This window comes from Meriones unguiculatus (assembly GCF_030254825.1).
Source record: "Meriones unguiculatus strain TT.TT164.6M chromosome 13 unlocalized genomic scaffold, Bangor_MerUng_6.1 Chr13_unordered_Scaffold_44, whole genome shotgun sequence".
Lineage (NCBI taxonomy): Eukaryota > Metazoa > Chordata > Mammalia > Rodentia > Muridae > Meriones > Meriones unguiculatus.
This window is the reverse complement of record NW_026843651.1, coordinates 826,123-847,169: the sequence shown is the minus strand read 5'-3', so window position 1 is coordinate 847,169 and position 21,047 is coordinate 826,123. Positions and strand designations below refer to the sequence as shown.

Sequence of the window (21,047 nt, the reverse complement as noted above, 5' to 3'; positions counted from 1 at the left end):
CTTTTATTCAAAGTGGTCCATCTATATACCACAAAGAGACACTTTAACACTAAGAGCACATATAAACTTGTTAGAACTTTTGCAAGTGAGTATGAAATAGAATAATTACCATATACATGGACATGAAGCTCTTACTTATATCCGTAGTGAAAATGTTAGTGACCCTTCCATAATGCTGTGCTTGCATGAGCCGAAACACCATAAGCACCTATATATTCAGTACTCATAGGATACAAACAAGTGATATTTTATGCACACACTTTACACCAAAAAACATTAGAAACAGTTAAACTTCTGAGAGTTTAGGAGCTGTTCGATGATGTTCCTGGGTTGTCATGGGCTTATTCACACAAGATTTACATGTCACAAGAAAAGTTAAAGGCTAGGACCTCTAGGTTCCTGTATTTGATAAAAGACTTTTTGAGAAAAGTGTACTGATAATACCAATCATTCTGTTCCTCTGGTTTAGATACAATTGGAAAAACTATCAATATTTGCTGACCTTATACTTTGCCATTGAAGAGATTAATAAGGACTCAAACCTGCTTCCCAATATAACTTTGGGTCCCCACATCTACAATGCCTTTAATTCTAACAAAAAAACTTTGGAGGGCCCTCTGATGTGGCTGTCTGGAAGGAGTGATTATATTCCTAACTACAAGTGCAACACTCGACACAAAGCTCTAGGAATTCTTTCAGGAAACAAGCCGGAATTTTCTGCTGCAATTGCAACACTGTCAGAGCTCTACAATGTCCCACAAGTAAGTTAGAAACATACTTTTAAGCACAATCACATCTCAGACCTGACCAAAACAAAGAAACTAATGAAAAACAATAACAGAACAAACAAAAGAAAAAAGAGAAGTGGATTATGTTTAGTGTAGGCAGATTTCAAATAGCAGTGAATGAATTATTTTGATATAGCAATACTTAACAGATGACAGAGTGTGGTGAAAAGCCTGGAAAGGAAATTCTGGGAATTTCTAAGTTCACTTAGTAGTATCCATGATTCTATCTCCAAACAATGGATTATTTACTGCAGATACTCAGTCTGTATTTGATCATAAGTCAAATTCTACAGCAAAGATACCTAACTACCCAATCTAGCATATAAACATCTCAAAATTCCTACAGTTGTCAATACCTCACATATGGAAAAAGAAAGTCCAGGACATGTAACTAAGTTTGGAACAATGTTTAATGCCATCACCGATGTAAAACTTTCAAGGAATTAATGATCTCATTCAGGAAAGTAGATCCCAGAATAGCACCTACAGAGACCAACCACTTAGCTGTATCATACAATTGACTCTTGTGAGGCTACAGTTAAGAAATGCATCTATCAGCAGTCATTAATACAAACAGAGAACATACTTGGTGAGCACAAGGGTCAGCAATAATCAAGATTAAAAAAACCCACATGGTAACTCTCATTGTTATCACTCAGTTAAACAATTCATAAATGTGTTTTAACCTAAAGTAATAAAAAATAAAAGACAATTATTTACATCTGTCTGAGTTTTATCTCTATCAACTCTATCTAGAGGGATGATAGAGTAAACCCTGGCAATGAGGCCCCAGGTCATCACAACTTGAAACATTTTAACATAAGAAACTGAATCTCTAAAAACTGTGTTAGTCTCTTTCTGTGTTTGCTTTTCTAAAGATGAAGGTTCTTAGAAATATGGTGACTAGAAAGTACCTGTTAATGCTTTCTGCAGTTTTCTCTACATCAGATACTCTTTTGCATTGTTACTGCAACAAGAGAGAGCTATCTTGCCTTTCAAAGCCAGTGAACAACTTACTGGCTGCTTCAGACACCTTAATAACTTTGGAGCCTATGGTATTTGTAAAAGACTGTATTCCACCACATAATTTAGGGACAAGCTAATCTCACGGAAGACAATCTCCTTAACAATATTCAGTCCTTTAACCCTCATATTTGAATTATGAATTCACTTCCTCACTCAGGGTGATGATTCCACATGCCTGAAACTCAGAATCACTTTTTTCTTTGCTTCTTCAGGTCACATATGGACCATTTGATTCCGTGCTTAGTGACAAAGATACATCCCCATCCCTTTATCAGATGTCTACTAAAGACAGAGGTCTAGCCCAAGGGCTGATCTCTTTATTGCTCCGCTTTGGCTGGAAGTGGGTGGGGCTCATTGTGTCTGATGATCAGAGAGGAAAGGAGTTCCTCTCTGACCTGAAAGTAAAGATGGTATCAGAAGATATCTGTGTGGCCTTTACAGAAAAACTCCTAGATAATTTTAATGAAAACGTAAAATATGGTTATGGTTTGCAGAACTTGAAACAACATACACGAGTAAATGTGAATTTATTCTATGGTGAAATAGATGACTTGCTGTTCTTCTGTGTAGACATTCATAATATCTTTGTAACCAGAAGGAAGGTGTGGATCTTTGCAAAGCCACACTCGACATATTTAGAGACTATAACAAGTGAAAAGCATGTTTTGATAAACCTATTCAGTGGAAGCTTCTCATTTTTAAAAAAGAGAACTATCCCTGGTTTCAAGCACTTTCTTGAGGCCCTTACACCCTCCCATTACCCAGGAGATGTTTACGTCTCTAAATTCTGGATTGATAATTTTAATTGTTCACCTCCTGCTTCCCGGTGTGGAAATCATAAACACTGTCCAGTGAATATTTCCCTAAAGACTAAGGATAAAATAAACGATATGATAACTATTTCTGAGCCCAGCTATTCCATATGGAACGCAGTGTATGCAGTGGCCTATGCTCTACATAAAATGCTATTGAGCAAAACTGAAATGGGATCTAAAGAAGACAGAAACACAGACTGGCTTCTACCATGGCAGGTAAGCCTCACTCATAAGCAGGGGAAGCTTAGAATCTTACGTTATTAGTAAGTAATTTACTGGGGTCAAGCCAATAGAACATTTTCATCTTATAATTAAAAGTATAAGTTAAAATGGAAAAGGGTTTAAGTTTTTCTCCATTTAGTTCCATGTTGGCTATAGGCTTGCTGTATATTGTCTTTACTATGTTTAGGGATGTGACTTGTATCCCTGATGCCTCCAAGACTTAGTTAAACATGAATGGGTACTGGATTTTGTCAGATGCTTTTTTGGCATCTAAAGAGATGATCATGCGTTTTTTTTTCTCCTTCAGTTTGTTTATATGATTGATTACAATGAGGGATTTCTGTATATTGAACCTGCATGCCTAGGATGAAGCCTACGTGGTCATGGTGGATGATATCTTTTATGTATTCTGGGTTTCGGTTTGCAAGTATTTTATAGAGTATTTTTCCATCAATGTTCATAAGAGAGATAGGTCTAAAGTCTTTTTTGTTGTTTTTGGGTCTTCATGAGGTTTAGGTATCAAGGTGACTGTGGCCTCATAGAATTAGTTTGGTAATGTTCATTCTTCTTCTGTTTTGTGGAATAGTTTGAAGAGAATTGGAGTTAGTTTTTTTTTATTTTTTATTTAACTTTTATTAATTACACTTTATTCATTTTGTATCCCCCCATAAGCCCTTCCATCCTCCCCTCCCGGTCCCACCCTCTCTCCCCCTTTTCTGCATGCATGCCCCTCCCCAAGTCCACTGATAGGGGAGGTCCTCCTCTCCTTCTTTCTGATCTTAGTCTATCAGTTCTCATCAGAAGTGGCTGCATTGTCAGGGTTCTAGGTTATCTCCATGAATAGTCCTTGGTTGGAGTATGAGTCTCTAGGAAGTTCCCTGTGTTCAAATTTTCTTGTTCTGTTGCTCTCCTTGTGGAGTTCCTGTCCTTTCCAGCTCTTACTATTTCCCACTTCTTACGTAAAATTCCATTCACTCTGCCCGTCAGTTGGCCATCAGGCTAAGCATTTGCTTTGGAGTTATCTTTTTTTAAGGTCTGTAAAATTCTGCACTGAAGCCCTCTGGCCCTAAGCTTTTTTGTAAGGGATACTTTTGACATTGCTTCTTTTTCCTTGGGGCATATAGGACTATTTAATATATTTGCCCAATCTTGATTTAATATTGGTAAATGGAATCTATCAAGAAAATTGTCCATTTCGTTTAGATTTTCAAATTTTGTGGCATACAGGCTTTTGTATGATTGTTTGGATTTTCTCAGTATCTGGTTATGTCCCCTTTATAGTTTCTGATTTTGCTAATTTGGATGATTTCTCTCTGCCTTTTATTTAATTTGCCTAAGGGTTTGTCTATCTTGTTGATTTTCTCAAAGAACCAGCTCTGGGTCTCATTGATTCTTTACTATGACCTTCCTCTTAGCACTGCTTTCATTTTGTCCCATAAGATTTTATTACTATTGCTCTGTAGTACAACTTGAAGTCAGGGATGGAGATACCTCCAGAAGTTCTTTTATTATACATAAAATTTTAGCTATTTTGTTTTGTGTGTGTGTGTGTCTGTGTGTGTGTGTTCCATATGAAGTTTAGAATTGTTCTTTCAACGTCTGTGAAGAATTGTGTTGGTATTTTGATAGTAATTGCATTGAATCTGTATATTGCTTTTTGTAAGATTATCATTTTTACTATGTTAATTTGATCAATCCATGAGCATGGGTGATGTTTCCATCTTCTGATATTTTTTTCAGTTTCTTTTTTCAGAGATGTGAAGTTCTTGTCATAGAGGTCTTTCTCTTACTTGGGTAGTTACACCAAGATATAATATATTATTTCTGGTTATTGTGATATATTGTTTTCCTAATTTTTATAAGCCCATTTATCATTTATAGTCGAGTGGACTACTGATTTTATAAGTTAATTTTATAACAGCCAATTTACTGAAGGGGTGAAGGGGTTTGCCTACTGTAGAACATCTCTGGTAAAATGTTTTGGGTCACTTATATATACTAGTGTATCATCTGTGAATAGGGATATTTTGACTTCTTCCTTTCCAATTTGGACCCTTATGTTTTGTAGTTGTCTTATTGCTCTAGCTAGAACTTAAAGTACTACACTGAAAAGCTATGAAGAGAGTGGGCAGCTTTGTACTTTTCTGTGACTTTAGTGTAATTGCTTTGAGTTTCTCCCCATTTAATTTGATTTTGGTTATCGGATTATTGTATATTACTGTTATTATGTTTATGTAGTGCCTTGAATCCCTGATCTTCACAGGGCTTTTATCATGAAGTGGTGTACAATTTTATCAAAGGCTTTTTTTGCATCTAAAGAGATGAACATGTTTATTTAATTTTTTTTCTTTCAGTGAATTACAGTAATGGATTTAAATATGTTGAACCATCCCTGCATCCCTTCGATGATGCTTACTTGATCATAGTGGATGATGTATTTGATGTGGTCTTGGACTGGTTTTACCAGTATATTACTGAGTATTTTTGCATTAAAGTCCATAAGGGAAATGGATTTGAGCTTTTCTTTCTTTGTTGGGTCCTTGTGTGGTTTAGGTACCAATGTGACTGTGGATTCATAGGACTGAGTTTGGCAATGTTCCTTCTGTTTCATTTTGTACAATAGTTTTTGAAGTATTGGTGTGAGCTCCTCTTTGAAAGTCTGGTAGAATTCCATGCTAAAACCATCTGGTTCTGGGATATTTTTTTGTTTGGTAGACTTCTGATGACTGCTTCTATTTTCTTAGGGGTTATAGGACTCTTTAACCTGCTTACCTGATCTTGATTTAACTTTGGTAAGTGAAACCTATCAGGAAAATTTTCCATTTTCTTTAGATTTTTGAAACTTGTGGAATTCAGTCTTTTGAAATAACATCTAATGATTCTTTGGAGTTATTCCCCCTTTTCATTTCTGCTTTTGTTTATTTGGATACAGTCTCTCTGACTTTATGTTAGTTTGTCTAGAGGTATGTCTATCTTGATGACATTCTCAAAAGAAATAGCTCTTGGTTTTTACTATGATACTGATTTCATCTATGAGTTTGATTATTTCCTGCTGTCAACTCATCTTGGGTGTGTTTACTTCTGTCTGTTCTAGAGATTTTACAGGTGTTTTTAAGTTGCTACTATGAGAATTCCTGAATTCCTTTTAGGAAGGCACTTAATGTTATGGAACTTCTCCTTAGCACTGTTTTCATTGTGTCCCAGAAGTTTAGTCATGTTTACCCTTCATTTTCATTGAATTCTTGAAAATCTTTAATTTATTTCTCCCCTGACTCTGTAGTCACTCAGTTTCCATGAGGTTTTTTTTTTTTTTTTTTTTTTTTTGTTTTCTTTTGTTTCCATTGTTATTGATATCTAGCTTTAATCCATGGTGGTCTGATAAGATAAAAAGGTTATTTCAACTTTATTGTACTTTTTGAGGATCACTCTCTGTCCAAGTCAATGGGCAATTTTGGAGAAGGTTGTGTAAGTTGCTGAAAAGAAGGTATATTCTTTTTGTCTGGGTAAAAATTCTGTAGATGTCTGTTAAATCTCCTTGATCTGTGCATATGTTAGTTTGTTTCTCTATTTTCTGTCTTCATGACCTGTCCTTTGGTGAGTGTGGGGTTTTGAAGTCTCCCTCTATTACTGTGGCTGTATTAGTGTATAATTTAAGCTTCTTTGTTACTTTTACAAATGCAGGTGCCCTTGTATTTGGAGCAAAATATTCAAAATTGAGACATCATTTTGGTGGATTTTTTCTATCATATGTATCCTTTTGCTATGATATGTGTCCTCTCATATCTGTTTTGAATACATTCAGTTAAAAGTTCATTTTATTAGATATTAGGATGGCTTCTTTCAACTTGCATCTTGGGTCAGTTTCCTTAAAAAACCTATTTCCATCCCTTCACTCTGAGGTAATGTCCTCCTTTGTTTTTAAGATTTTTTTGTATGCAGCAGATTGATAAGTCCTGTCTATGCATCCACTGTGTTAGTCTCTGTTTTTTTTTATTATTATTATTGAGGAACTGTGTCCATAGATGTTGAGTGATACTAATGATTAATGATTGCTAGTGCCTGTTATTTTGATTTTTAAGATTGCAGCAAGTTTTTGTGTTTCTGTTCTGGTTTTGCAGCAGCGGTGTTATTTATTTTCTGTGTTTCTCTGGGTGTTGTTTACTTCCTTTGGTTGGGGTTTTCCTTCTAGTATCTTCTGTACAGTTGTGAAGCATAGACACTGGCATTTTCGAGTCCACAGCACAACCTCTCACTTGCTGTGAAGTCGCTATAGTCGAATCCTTAGTAACCATATACACTGGGTGTCACCATTTTGGATCCTCTTCAAATCTACATCTTCTAAATGGAAATATTATTTTCTGGTCCTAGAGAAAGACAGAGGACCTTTTTTCAACTAAGGACATGCTACACACTATACTATCTTGTATCTCATCTATCTTGTGTTCAGTAGCTCTTGCATTATTTCTATCGTAAATAATTTTAATCTCACTAAAAACCTGGGAAGACAAATAAACAAACTAAGCACTTTCAAAAAGAAAGCCATGTTAGAGAGAGGGAAAATGAAATTCTCTTTAAAGTCAGCCAGTAATCTGTGTGGGCCACTCATGTCATATGATGTCTCTCTTCAGCTTCATCCATTTCTGAGGAAAATTAAATTTAGAAATGCTGCTGGAGATGAAATAAGCTTTGATGAGAACAAGAATATTAGGGAAATGTATGACATACAAAACTTTATTGCATATAGTTTTCGAAATGCACTATTACTTAAAGTGGGAGAGTTTGTCTTCAAGAGTGCACAAGATCAAGGCTTTTTCATCAATGAAGTTCTGATTCAATGGCCAAGCAACTACAAACAGGTCTGGAAATTTTTCAGTATTTAATATGAAGGGAATTATTTGTAAAGAATGATAAAAAATGATTGTGTAATGATTCTTTGAACTTTTAAAATAATTGTGAGATTTTAATTCTTAGCTCTATTGTGACTGTGAGCTTGTGTGTGGGTGTTCATGCACACGAGTACATGTGCTTCTTAAGTCCACAGTAAACTGTGGTTATCTTCTTCAGTTACTGTCAACTTTATTTTTATCTGTGTGAAACCCTTACTTTATGATTTTGCTGAACTCAGTGGCCAGCATTTCCTAGGTTCTCACTCTGTCTTCATGATCATAAAGTTTGGATTACAGGCTCATTTTTCTGCACCCAGCTTGTCTTCCATCCTTTCATCATGATCAAATTCACATTTTCCTGCTTATGTGGCAAGCATGTTAAATACTAAAACATCTCTTTAGTTCTGTTTTGTGACTTTAAATCAGAAATGAACCAATATTTCAGAATTACATATATGTATATATACATAAATACACATACAAATGCACACATAAGGTCAGTTAATTCCTTAGCAAGAATTAGATGAATTGAATTTGAATGTTTGTGTTTGTTCATTATGCAGTGAATGAATAATTGAGAGCTCATGGTTATATAGTGGTATGTATGAGTGTTTCTATATGTAAACATACACATGCACACAAACTTATGAAATTTTCACATATGTTAATTATACAGGCTAGCTGATGCTCAAACATTCTTCCATTCACACAACTCATGTTCAAGCATATCAATAATTCCACAAGGTTGTGAGCTAACATAAACAATAAATTATGGATTTGGACACAAGACATTTCTGTAAACAATGTATATGAGCTGCCCAAAATGTGTGTCAGGAACTGAATTCATATTTCAGTGCAAGAGCTGTATGCACTCTTAACAGCTGATCCAGTTATCCAGAAACACATTACTGTTATTATGTACATATTAGAAAGAATCAGAATCCAAACCAAGGCAGAAAAGAAGTCCAAGAAATATTTCCTGTCCTACAAAATTTCTAACATATAACAAACTAAAATTGCATTAGAATTTTATTAGTTATGTGATTATCTAAGAATACAACTGGTGAAAATCCCATTTGATAACTACACTAACGTTTGAAAAGAAAGGCAAAGAACAATCCCTAGCATTGGGAGTCAAGGGTAAAAGTCACAGTAACAGATTATAATTCACCAATGGCAAAACCATTTTCATGAGAAAATTAAACTTCCTTTTGCAGCCGAATCAGAGTGCATGGGAATTACTACAGGACTGAAATATAAAGGTAGAAGCAAGTGTGCTTGGAGGCAAGTATGAATGGATTCTTATCTTAAAATCCAACTGTCCCAAAATTCATACAATAAAATGAGTTCTGGCTTACTGCCTCACAGAAGAGAATATCTTGATGTCCTACACATTTCACACAGAATAGGCACAGTAGTGAGTCATAGTTTGGTCACCAAAAAGGGATGTTGAACATTTAGTATTGGAAAGTGTGGTAAGTTTAAATCTCCATTCTATATTCCCACATTAAATCCTCAGAGTTCTTCATAAACAAATACAATTTCTATAGGTTACATGTATTTAGCCTAAACTATTTTAAACTGATGTTCAATATCATGATCAGTTTTTCTGTGCTGCCTTCAGACGCCTCAATCTGTATGTACACAGAGCTGTGGTCCAGGATTCTGGAAAGTTCTACAAAAAGAAAGACCAGTCTGCTGTTTTTCTTGTGCATTTTGTCCAGATCAGCACATTTCCAACCAGACAGGTAGAAAAATAATACTTTTACTCAAACTGCTTGGGAATGAAGATGGGGAAAGTTAAGAAGTGACCTTGGTGTCATAATGTAGTGCTGTTCCATATGTCTCTAACACTCATCCCCAAATCAATTAATCATTGCTGAAGCCACACAATGTGCGAATTTAGAGTGTCAATTCTCATGGTGTTGTGTCATATGCACCCTACTTTTAAAAAACTGCCTTTTGATATGTGGAATGGCCATCTCAGTTCTTGCAGTGTTCCATGCTATGAGTTCCCCATTAAATGTGAGATCTCCTCTTGTCCAGGTTTGATTTGTATTTCTGTGATTAGCAAACCTAATGATTCCTGCCTCAAAATAACTCCAGGAAAAGTATATTTCTGTTTCTGAATGCACATGAAACTGAACTGCATTTACAACTCACTTGTCATTTTTAAGTATCAACAATAGAAAAAGCAAGTCTTTGTGAATGAAAATATGGCTGCCTTTTAGGGTTGTGGTCAACTGTGTGATAACATATATAAGTAATATCATATGGAATGAGCAGGTTGCATTTTTATATACAAATACACAAACACATTTAATGACAAAAGAGCCCATGTACTTGAGAGAGAATAAATATAAGTTGGGTCAGGCAGAAGGTTTAGAGCAATGAAAAAGAAGAGGCATAGAGAGGTAATTATATCATTTTTAAAATGAAAATTTTTATGAAAAAATTAAAAAGTCAGAAGGGAAATACATCAATATAATGATGAGAACCTACTATTTATTATATTTAAATAGGCCAATCCTTTGACAACCATAATACAAACAGGATTTTTATCTATTATAGCAAATGATAAAATGTTGAAAAATTAATTAAATATTCTTTATATTCAAAGACCTAATGCTACTATGGGTCAAATTCCATGCAGAATGACACATGACTTCAATTCCTATATTACAAAGATATGAAGAGAGCAGGCAGTTTTGCCTTGTCCCTGATTTCAGTGGGATTGATTTGAGTTTCTCTCTGTTTAGGTTAATGTTGGCTATAGGGTTTCTGTATATTTACTTTACTATGTTTAGGTATGTGCTTTGTGTCCTTGATCTCTCCAAAATTTTATATATGAACATGCATTGGATTTTTGGCTTCTAATAGAAATGATCATGTTGTTCTTTGTTTATGTGGTAGATGAAATTGATGGAATTCTATATACTGAACCACTCCTGCATGCCTGGAATAAAGCCTATGTGATAGGGGTGGATGATATCTTTTATGTGTTCTTGTATTTGGTTTGTGAGTATTTTACTGAGTATTTTTGTGTCAGTGTTCATGACAGAAATTGGTCTGAAGTTCATGTCTTTCTTCGGTCTTGACTGTGACATAACTGTGGCCTCATAGAATTAAAGTGTCAATGTTGCTTCTGTTTCTTTTTTGTGGGATAGTTTGAAGAGTATTGGTGTTTACTCTTCTTTGAAGGTCTGGTAGAATTCTGTGCTGAAACCATCTGGCCCTGGGCCTTTTTGGATGGGGACTTTTGATGACTTCCTCTATTTTCTTAGGGAAGATAGGACATTTTATTTACCTGATCTTGATGTAACTTTGGTAGTGGAATCTATCAAGAAAGTTGTCCATTTTATATAGATAATAAATTTCTGTGGTGTATAAGCTTTTGAAGTAAAACCTAATGATTTCTCTGATTTCCTTAGTTTCTGTCCTATCACCCTTTTTGTTTTTTATTTTGTTCATATGGATAGTGTCTTTCTGCCTTTTAGTTAGTTTGGCTAAGAGTTTGTCTCTCTGGTTGATATTCTCAAAGAACCAGCTCTTGGTTTTGTTGATTCTTTGAATCATTTCATTTCTAGTATGTTGATTTCAGCACTGAATTTGATTATTTCCAGAAGTCTACTCCTTTTGGCTCTGTGTACATCTTTTTTTTTCTTTTCTTGTTTTAGGTCTTTCAGTTGTATCATTAGATTGTTTGTATAAAATGCCTCAAATTCGTATACAAAGGCACTTAGTGGTATGAATTTTCCTCTTAGCACTGCTTTCATTGTGTCCCGTAAGTTGGGCATGTTGTGCCTTAATTTTCATTGAATGCTAGAAAATCTTTAATTACTTTATTTCTTCAATGACACCTGTTATTGAGTTGTTCAGGTTCCATTTGTATGTGTAGGCATTTTGTTCTTTCTGTCATTGTTGAGGTCCAGATTTAGAACGTGGTGGTATAATTGGATCCAAGGGATTATTTCAGTCTTATTGTATCTGTTAAGACTTGCTTTGTGCCTGAACATATGTTCAATTTTGGAAATAGTTCCTTGATTTGCGGAGAAAAAGGCATATTTGTGTCTGGGTGAAAATTTCTGAGGACTTCTATTAGGTATTTGATTCATGACCTATGTAAGCTTCATTATTTCACTGTTTAGCTTCTGTGACAATGATCTGTCACTTGATGAGAGTGAGGTGTGGACGTTTACCATTATTACTGATGTTGGGACTGATGTGTGATTGAACCTTTAATAATGTTTCTTTTACAAATGCAGGTGCCCTACTATTCTGCGCATAGTTATTCAAGATATTGTTGTCCTCATGGATTTTTCTATAATGAGAACAACGTATCCTTCACTTCTCTTTTGATTAATTTTGGTTGGAAGACTGTTTTATTAGGTATTAAGATCGTCCTGCTCCTTGGGTCCATTTGATTGGAAAACCTTTTTCTAGCACTTTGCTCTAAGGTAGTGTCTATCTTTGGGGCTGAAGTGTGTTTATTGTATGCAGCAGAATGTTGGATCTTGTTTCCATAACTATTCTGTTAGCATGTGTATTTTTATTGGATTACTGACTCCATTGATGTTGTGAGATACTAGTCATCAATGAATTTCAGTTCCTTTTATTGTGGTTTTATTGCAGATAGTTTGTTTGTGTGCTTGTTTTCTTTTGATTTTTTTCTGGTGTTATCTATATCATGTGTTTTGTGGTTGTAGTTGATCTCAATTGGTTGGAGTTTTCCTTCTAGTAGTTTCTTACAGTCAGTGAGAGTGCATAGACATTGTTTTAATTTAGATTTGTCATGGAATATCTTGTTTCCTCCATCTGTGTTGATTGTAAGTTTTGCTTAGTACAGTAGTCTGCTTTGGCATGTGTGAATTCTTTGCATCTACATGACATTCTCCCAGGCCCTTCTGGGTTTCATAATCTCTGTTGGAAAGTCTGGTGTGATTCTGATAGGTCTGCCTTTCTATGTCACTTGATCTTTTTCCTTTGCTGCTTTTGATATTTTATTCTTCATTATGTAGATTTATTGTTTTGATTATTTTATGGCAAAAGGATTTTCTTTTCTGCTCTACTCTATTTGGTGTACTGTAAGCCTCTTGGATGTTTAAGGTTATCTCTTTCTTTAGGTTGGAGAAATCTTCTTCTGATTTTATTAAAAATATATTCTGCACCTTGGAGTCTGGAATAATCTATTTAGTCTATTCCTATTGTTTTTGTGTTTCACATTTTCAAGGAGTCCTTGAACTTTTCTAATTGTTATGTTTTCTTTAAGAGATAGATCAGTTTCTTCAATTGTATCTTCAATGCCTGAGATTCTCTCCTCCATTTCTTATATTTTGTGGGTCATGCTTATCTCTGTGGTACTTGATTTGTTCTCTACGTAGTCCATCTCCAGGGTTTTCTGTGTGTTTCCTTATTTATTCAAATTCCATTTTCAAGAATTGAATATTATTTTATTTTATTTTTCTCATTAGTTACATTTTGTTAATTCTGTATCCCAGCTGTATCCCTCCTTCCCTCCCCAATCTTACCCTCCCTCCCTCATCTCCTCCCTGCCTCTTTCCAAGATTTTAATAATTCACTTCACCTGTTTAACTGTGGTTTCTTGTCTATGATGGCCTCTCTGTTCGCCTTGTCTTTCCTTGTATTTCTGTGACACATTTTTTTTTTCTTTTCCTCTTTATATGTCTCTAATAACCGCATAAACATAGATTTAATGTCCCTTTCCTGTGTTTCAGCTGTAGTAGAATATCCATTGCTCTCAGGGGAGGGGGGTTTGATGGAGCCAGGATGTCCCAGGTTTTGTTGACTGTGTTTCTCTGTTGGCCTTTAGCCATCTGTTTGTCTGTAGCTTTACCTGTTTCTTACTGGAAACTGCATCAAAGACTGGATCCTCCTGTCTTTGGAGTTTAGAGCAGTATTCAGGAAGATGTGAAATGTGCAGTGGCTCAAGAATGGGTCCATCTTAAGATACAAAGAATGACAGCATCTTGAAGGGGAAGGCACAAGGCAGTGTACGGACACATAAACATGTAGGGGCTGGTGAATTGAAGGAGAGGGGTGTGCATGCACTGGAACCCTTTGTTTGCCTTGTCTTTATTTGTATTTCTGTGAGATATTTGTTCTTTTCCTCTTTATATGTCTCTAATAACTGCATAAACATAGATTTAATGTTGTTTTCCTGTGTTTCAGCTTTATTAGAATATCCATTGCTCTTGGGGGTGGGTTCTGGTGGAGTCAGGATGTCTCAGTTTTTGTTGACTGTGTTTCTATGCTGGCCTTTAGCCATCTGGTCTGTAGCCTTACCTGTTTTTTTTTTTTTCCTGGAAACTGCAACAAAGACTGGATCCTCCTGTCTTTGGAGTTTAGAGTAGTATTCAGGAAGATGTCAAATGTACAGTGGCTCAATGGGTGCTGATGGTTCAGATGACAGCATCTTGAAGGGCAAGGTACAGGGCAGTGTAAACGTGTAGAGGCTGGTGAATTGAAGGACAGGGGTGTGCATGCACTGGAACCCTGAATTTTGGGGTGCAGGTACTGTTATTCATTATTATCAAGGTGCAGGTGCCCCAGGTGGCATCCCTGGGATTCCTCAGAATAAATCTGTGCTGCCACTTACAGGCCTGCCCCAAACTGTGTTCCCTGTACTCAGATTCCTCTGAGATCTGTCTTCTTGGATCTGGGATTTCTGAAATTCTATTATTCACCTGCTCTCCATGTGGTGACTAGAAGTACAGTGGCTTGGTGGGTGGGATGCTCTCCCAGTAATCATGAAGCTGGCACACAGGGAGCAGGAGGGATCTGAAATCTGGCTGCTAGAGCACAGAGTCCCTAAATATGGGGATCCAAACTCACTGGAATATGTGAAGGGGCAGGTGGTCCAAAATTTACTACTCCTGGATCCATGAGATGGCCACAGGGGGCCTAGATCAGATCAACTCAATTCCCTGGATGACCTGTCCAGATCAGGAAGCAGCAAACTTGATGCTCTGGATCTAACCACCTGTCCATACACTGGTCTCAGATTATCTCAATCTCTGCCCCTCAGATATGGGGCACAGTGGTCTCCACCATACTAAATTTTCCATTTCTTGATCTTTCATCCTTCTTTTCTCTTTTGGTGGGAGCCTTTTGTGACCTTTTGAATTTCCTCATGGGTCTGTTCAGGTCTATTTGGGTTGTGATTTTTTTTTCAAATTTATCTTTGAATAATGATTGCTTGGGCAAATCTAAAACTTATCCATCTCATGTATATTTTTAATCTTACTGGAATATAGTATGTCTTAAAAATATTTCTTATCCATCTCATGTACATTTTTAAGCTTACTGGAATATAGTATGTTTTAAAAATATTTCCTTAGAATATTCTGAATTTTATTGGTTTCTGTAGTAATGTTTTTCTGTAAATTTTGATTCTGTTAATTTGAGTACTCTATTTTTTTCTTTAATTTACTTGAGCTATGGGTCAGTCAATTTTGTTTATCTTCAGAAAGAGCCAGCTCTTCCTTTGCTTAATTCTATGTATTGTTTTCTTTGTTTCTGTTTCATTCATTTCTATTACAATGTTATTATTTCTTTCTATTATATTATTAATTTGTTGGTGTACTATCAAGCTTCTGTTCACACCTCTCCTCCCAGACCCTCTATCTCACCTCACCTCCCAACCCAATATGCCCCTTCTACCATTCTTTTCAAAAAGCATATAGAAGTCTCCCATGGATATCAACCAGCCTTGGCATTTAAAGTTGCAATAAGGTTATTACAACTTCTGTTATTGAGGCTACAAAAGGCAGCTTTAGTTTTGCTGTTAGGTGTTCCCATAAAGACCAAGCTGCACAACTTAGTCTTTATGTGCGGGGAGCCCAGATCTGTCCCATGCATGCTCTATTGTTGGCAGTTCATTCTCTGTGAGCTTGTTCCAGGAGCCTTTCTGTGGGGCAATCCTAAGCATTGAAAGGAGAGGTGTTTGTCTACAGGGTGCTCCAGAGAGCAGATCAGGGGTCAGCGAGGACAGGGAATTAGTCAGCTGAGGTGGTTAGGGGAATATAGAAGCTGACTCCTAAAATTTAGACGTTTTATTGGCTCTGACTTATTGCTGACAAGGCTCTTGTTTCTTTATAGAAGTTTCACAGTACAAACACAGATTAATGATTATACAAGTGGTACAGAATGGGTGTTTGATTTTTTTCATTATACAGGGATAAAAGATAAGTTACAATTTTAAAAGAACATACAGAACATATTTGATTATCATTATTAGCCCTATAACTGTACTTTAAGGAATCTAAAGAATGTCTCCTTCAAAGAAAACACATTTAATATGTAAAAGCCTGCTTTTAGGTTGGAATTGTTTACAGTATGAGTGCAGTCCAGAGAAACAGAAAATATTTTAACTGATCTTTTTATGCGTAGCAAATACAAACAAATAGCTCCTTTTACTATATGTATCATCATCTATGCTACAATGTAGAAAAATGTTTATTTAAGTCAATCTATCTTATTTACTGGGTTTCATTCCATGAGGAGTATACCCTCCTTGATATTCAATCTTTAAGCTACATTTTCCAGGAGGTCTAAGCCTATAATAAATGCATCTTAAATCAATACCTGAATCTCCAGGCCTCTCAGGGTTCCCATATTGCCTTTGTTTACCCTGCACCAATATACTATTTAGGGGCACATACTCCAAGAAAACTCCTGAAATAATGGCTTCATCTCCCTATATGGCTACCTCTGCTTAATAATCTCCAGGGCATAAAGAAGTTTTGCAAACAGTGGACAGATAAAGTTAAGTTTAGTATTTTCATAAGACTCTGGTATCATCAGGACTAGCTGCATTGTCTTCCTCTATGGCCTGGTAAGGCTGCTCCCCACTCAGGGGAGGTGATCCAAGAGCCAGCCACTGAGGTTATGTCAGAGACAGTCCCTGTTCTCCTTACAATGCAGCCAGTCCTGATGAGACCAGATAGGCTATGGTCAGAGGGAAGGGGAGGACATCACTATCAGCACACTTGGAGAGGGGAATGGAAGGAAATGAGGGTGGGAAGGTGTGGAGGGAATGAGCAAGGGAGCTACAGCCAAGCTACAAAGTGAATAAAGTACAATTAATTTAAAAATGCCTAATTTTAAAAAGACTTAGACATAATTTTCCTGTAGAAAAAAACAGAAATTAAATCATAGTGAAGAAAGTCCACAGTAATGCAACACACACACACACACAAAAAAAAACCCAACAAAAACCAGAAGTTAGAGATAGAAGAACAATGATTGTATCCAACAAAAACCAGAAGTTAGAGACGGAAGAACAATGATTGTAACAATCTGCACAGCTTTGCTGGAATAGCACCAAGGAACTGTGCTTCATGACTCTCAGAAATTTCAATGAAAATGGCTGTGTCATTCTCCCTTTCTGATTTAACATTTTTATAGATTTATGGTATTTATGTCATGTAGGTTATTTTTTTAGTCTTCAAAATATTACTGGAAGAACAAGAGTGTAAATTAGAACAATTCCCAGGATTATTCTGGAATTAATAATGAAAGAGAAAGAGTCCTGTCCTGAGTCAAAGGATGTCAAAGACTATAGAAATTTATTTCCAACGTTCACAGCTGAGATCAGTAATAATTGGTCTGAGCTTATAGCTGGTGTTTGTTGATGCAAGGGTTGTATATTTACCACCAAATCAGAACTGTTCCATAGTTCATGGAAATGGGACCTAACTTATCATCATGTTACCTTAGAAAAATTATAGGAGTCAGATTAAGAAATAACCACTGAAACAGTGAGTAAGAAGTAAAATGAAAAGAACCCATGATGATGGAAACAAGGAAGTTCATTTTTATACATTGATGTCATCAAAATACAATGTACACATACTTAGAAACTGAAAGTATGAAAGAATTTGAAGGCTTACTTGACAGTATTAATTTATCTGAATATGAGTAAAATAGGTTTCACTACTCTAGAGAAACAGTGATAAGTTGTTGAGCAGAAAACTTATTTTTAATTAAACAAGATAAAAAGTAGAAATGTGAATTATAGAGAGTTTATGTCCTTGGCAATAACAGGAAGCAGAATACAACATGTTACACACATCATTGGAAAGCAGTTTAATGAATTAAATGTACAATGAATATGTACTAGTATAAGGTGAAATACTGATCCAATTTCTCCACACAGATCAGCAGGAGTGCATCCCTTGCCCAATTCAAGAGTACCCAAACCCTGAAAGAAACCAGTGCCTGCCCAAGGCAGTGACCTTCCTTTCATTTGAGGATCCTCTGGGCATAGCTCTGGCATGCACAGCTCTTTGCTTCTCTGTCAGCACAATTGCAGTTCTGGGGATCTTTCTCAAACACCGAGAATCAGCCATTGTTAAGGCCAATAACCGGACTCTCAGCTACATACTGCTCATCTCCATCCTACTCTGCTTCCTCTGCTCCTTTCTCTTCATTGGCCGCCCAAACACAACCTCCTGCATACTTCAACAGATAACATTTGCACTTGTCTTCACCTTGGCTACTTCCACTGTTTTGTCAAAAACTATAACTGTAATCCTGGCCTTTAGAGTCATGAAACCAGGAAGAAAAATGAGAAGGTTGTTTGTCTCAGGCATCTATAATGCTGTCATCCCGATCTGTGTCCTGATCCAACTCGTTCTCTCTGGAGTCTGGCTGGGAACCTCACCTCCCTATACTGACAGAGATGCACACTCTGAATATGATCATATCATCATTTTATGCAACAAGGGCTCAGTTACTGCTTTCTACTGTGTGCTGGCCTATTTAGGAACCCTGGCTTTAGGCAGCTTCACTGTGGCTTTTTTGGTGAGGAACCTGCCTGACACATTCAATGAGGCCAAGTTCCTGACATTTAGTATGCTGGTGTTTTGCAGTGTCTGGGTCACCTTCATCCCAGTCTACCTGAGCACCAAGGGCAAAGCCATGGTGGCTGTGGAGGTCTTCTCCATCTTGGCTTCCAGTGCAGGGCTGTTGGGGTGCATCTTTTTCCCAAAGTGCTACATTATTCTCTTAAAACCTGATAAAAACTCATTGAGATGTTTGAAAAACAAAAAATAGCATACAAAAACTGATCATTTTGATGTATTGGTTTCTCTAATAAAACTCATTAGTATACTAAAAATAAAGTATTTACCTACTCTTCAGAAACTTTTTCTGAAATGTATATTTAAACAAAAAGAAGAGCCCCTCACTTTGTCTCACAATCACAGACATTTTATTTCAGAAGAGAAGCTGCTGCTAAAATTTTAGTATGTTATGCATGTTACTTATGAATTCAATTCATAAACAATATAAATATTCCAAATGTAATTACACGACAGTAACTGAGATAAGGAGTACAAGAACTAATTAGTTCTTCTCTTTCTTGTTTTGGGGAGTATAACAGGGCATTGGGTGGCATTTGAGATTCTCTTTATAACAGGCAAAAAAATCAATCTCTGCTAAGAGGACGGACTTTTAAACAGTTTGAGCCATTCCAGATATCAGTATAGAGAATTTTGCAAAAGATATAAATAAATCTACAGCATGACCCTGTTCTCTTTTCCTTTACATATGTAAAAATAACTAGCTATCCCATTTAGAAATACTTGCTCAGTCATGTTCATTATTATTCTATTCACAATAGGTAAGAAATAGAAACTCATAAATATCTTTAACATGATAAATCGATAAGAAAAATATCACACATAAATATATGTCAGAAAAAATTATAATTAAGGTAACCATATTCCGAAGACAAATATCTCCCATTCTATACTCTGGGGCATCTAGCTCCAAATGTTCAGATGTGAGTATTCACCACAGAATAACTGTAGAACAAGAAAACATACAATGGCAGGGTATAATTGATCTGACTGGGATAATGTGGGGGAGGAACTCTAAATATGAAGATGGATAACTATATAAAAGAAGGAAGTCAGTGAAATAACAGTAAATATTTGTGAGTTTTAAGCAACCATTCTCTGAATTATCTACATAAAATCCCTATAATACATGTAAGTCCATTCATGAATATAAACATCGCACCCTAAATATTTTTAATAATGCACACAGATAAGTAAAGTTCACAGATAAGTAAAGTTTCGTCACTTCATGACTGATGAAAGAAGCTTTTCTTTACACAAACAACCATAACTGAAAAGCACAACCAATCATAAGGCAGAATTCTGGAGAACACTCACACATATCTACAAAACAGTTCCCAGATCTAAGGCTCAGAGATCATGCAGCACAGGTGATGAAAAACATATATGAGGCAGAGGATCACAGTAGGTTTTGGTAGTGTATCTCCTAATAACACCAGAAGCCACAGCCATAAGACTTACCAAATATAAGAAATAAAGAAAAAAAAAAGACTTACCAATATACCTGCATAAACATGGACTGGAAGTTGAAAAATATAAGACATGTGAACGTGCTCCAGAAAGAAACCATTGGCCTCAGTCGTATGCAAAAATTACAGGAAACTGATAAAGGCAGAGAGTGGGATGAATATTCTTCCCAAGAAAGAGCATACACTCAGTTATCCAACACCAAACAATCAGCCCTGAAAACATCCATGGAAGTCACATTACTAAACTGAGCAATTAATGTTAAGAGTATAATAGCAATTAACGAAAAAAAAAATACCATGGATTTAAGAGAGAAGCAGGGGAGGTATGTGGGAAGGTTTGGAGGGAAGAAAAGAGAAGACACAAAATGATATAATTATATTATAGCCTGAAAAATGAACTAAATATTACCTCTTTAGCTCATGATTTTAAAATGAATTGCTATTGAGTAGTATAAAAATTTTGCAGGTAAAGAGATGGAACTAGAAAAAAAATCATGTTATATGAGGTAATCCGAACACAGAAAGACAAACTTCACATATTCTCTCCTCTAAGGTTCCTAGCTCTAATCTGAGTATGTATGTACTCAGATGTGAGTTCATATCTGGCAGTAATTGCAATAACAAGGAATGAGAAAGAGAGCATTTCCCAGATGAGAATGGAGTTGTTGTGGGAACAGTAGGAAGTAGAAGGGTTTCAGTGATTTGAAAGAGGAAAAGGGAAGAACATGAGGGGATTATAATAATTAGGATGTGAGACTGAGAGAAATACAAAAGGGAGGAAGGTAAAATAACAATAAGGATGTCTGAAAAAGTAACACGGAATCACATTAGTAACAATCTACCTAAGATATGTATAATCCATATAAGTTGTATAAAATGAAAATTTAGTTTAAATGAACCTTTGCCCCTGTGATGACAATGGTCCCTCCATCTAACAAGAACTCCAACACAAGTCATG

The 21,047-nt window shown here is 36.0% G+C and overlaps 1 protein-coding gene across 1 annotated transcript; it reads left to right on the top strand.

The window, feature by feature from the left end:
* Positions 1–503: 503 nt before the first annotated feature.
* On the top strand, positions 504–18,801 carry LOC132651254 (vomeronasal type-2 receptor 116-like; the record flags this gene model as incomplete). The annotated part of the gene is made up of 5 exons (XM_060376495.1): positions 504–765; positions 2,001–2,845; positions 7,480–7,707; positions 9,362–9,485; positions 17,915–18,801. Coding segments are annotated over 5 exons (2,346 nt in total), but the record flags the coding sequence as incomplete, so codon positions are not given.
* Positions 18,802–21,047: the final 2,246 nt, after the last annotated feature.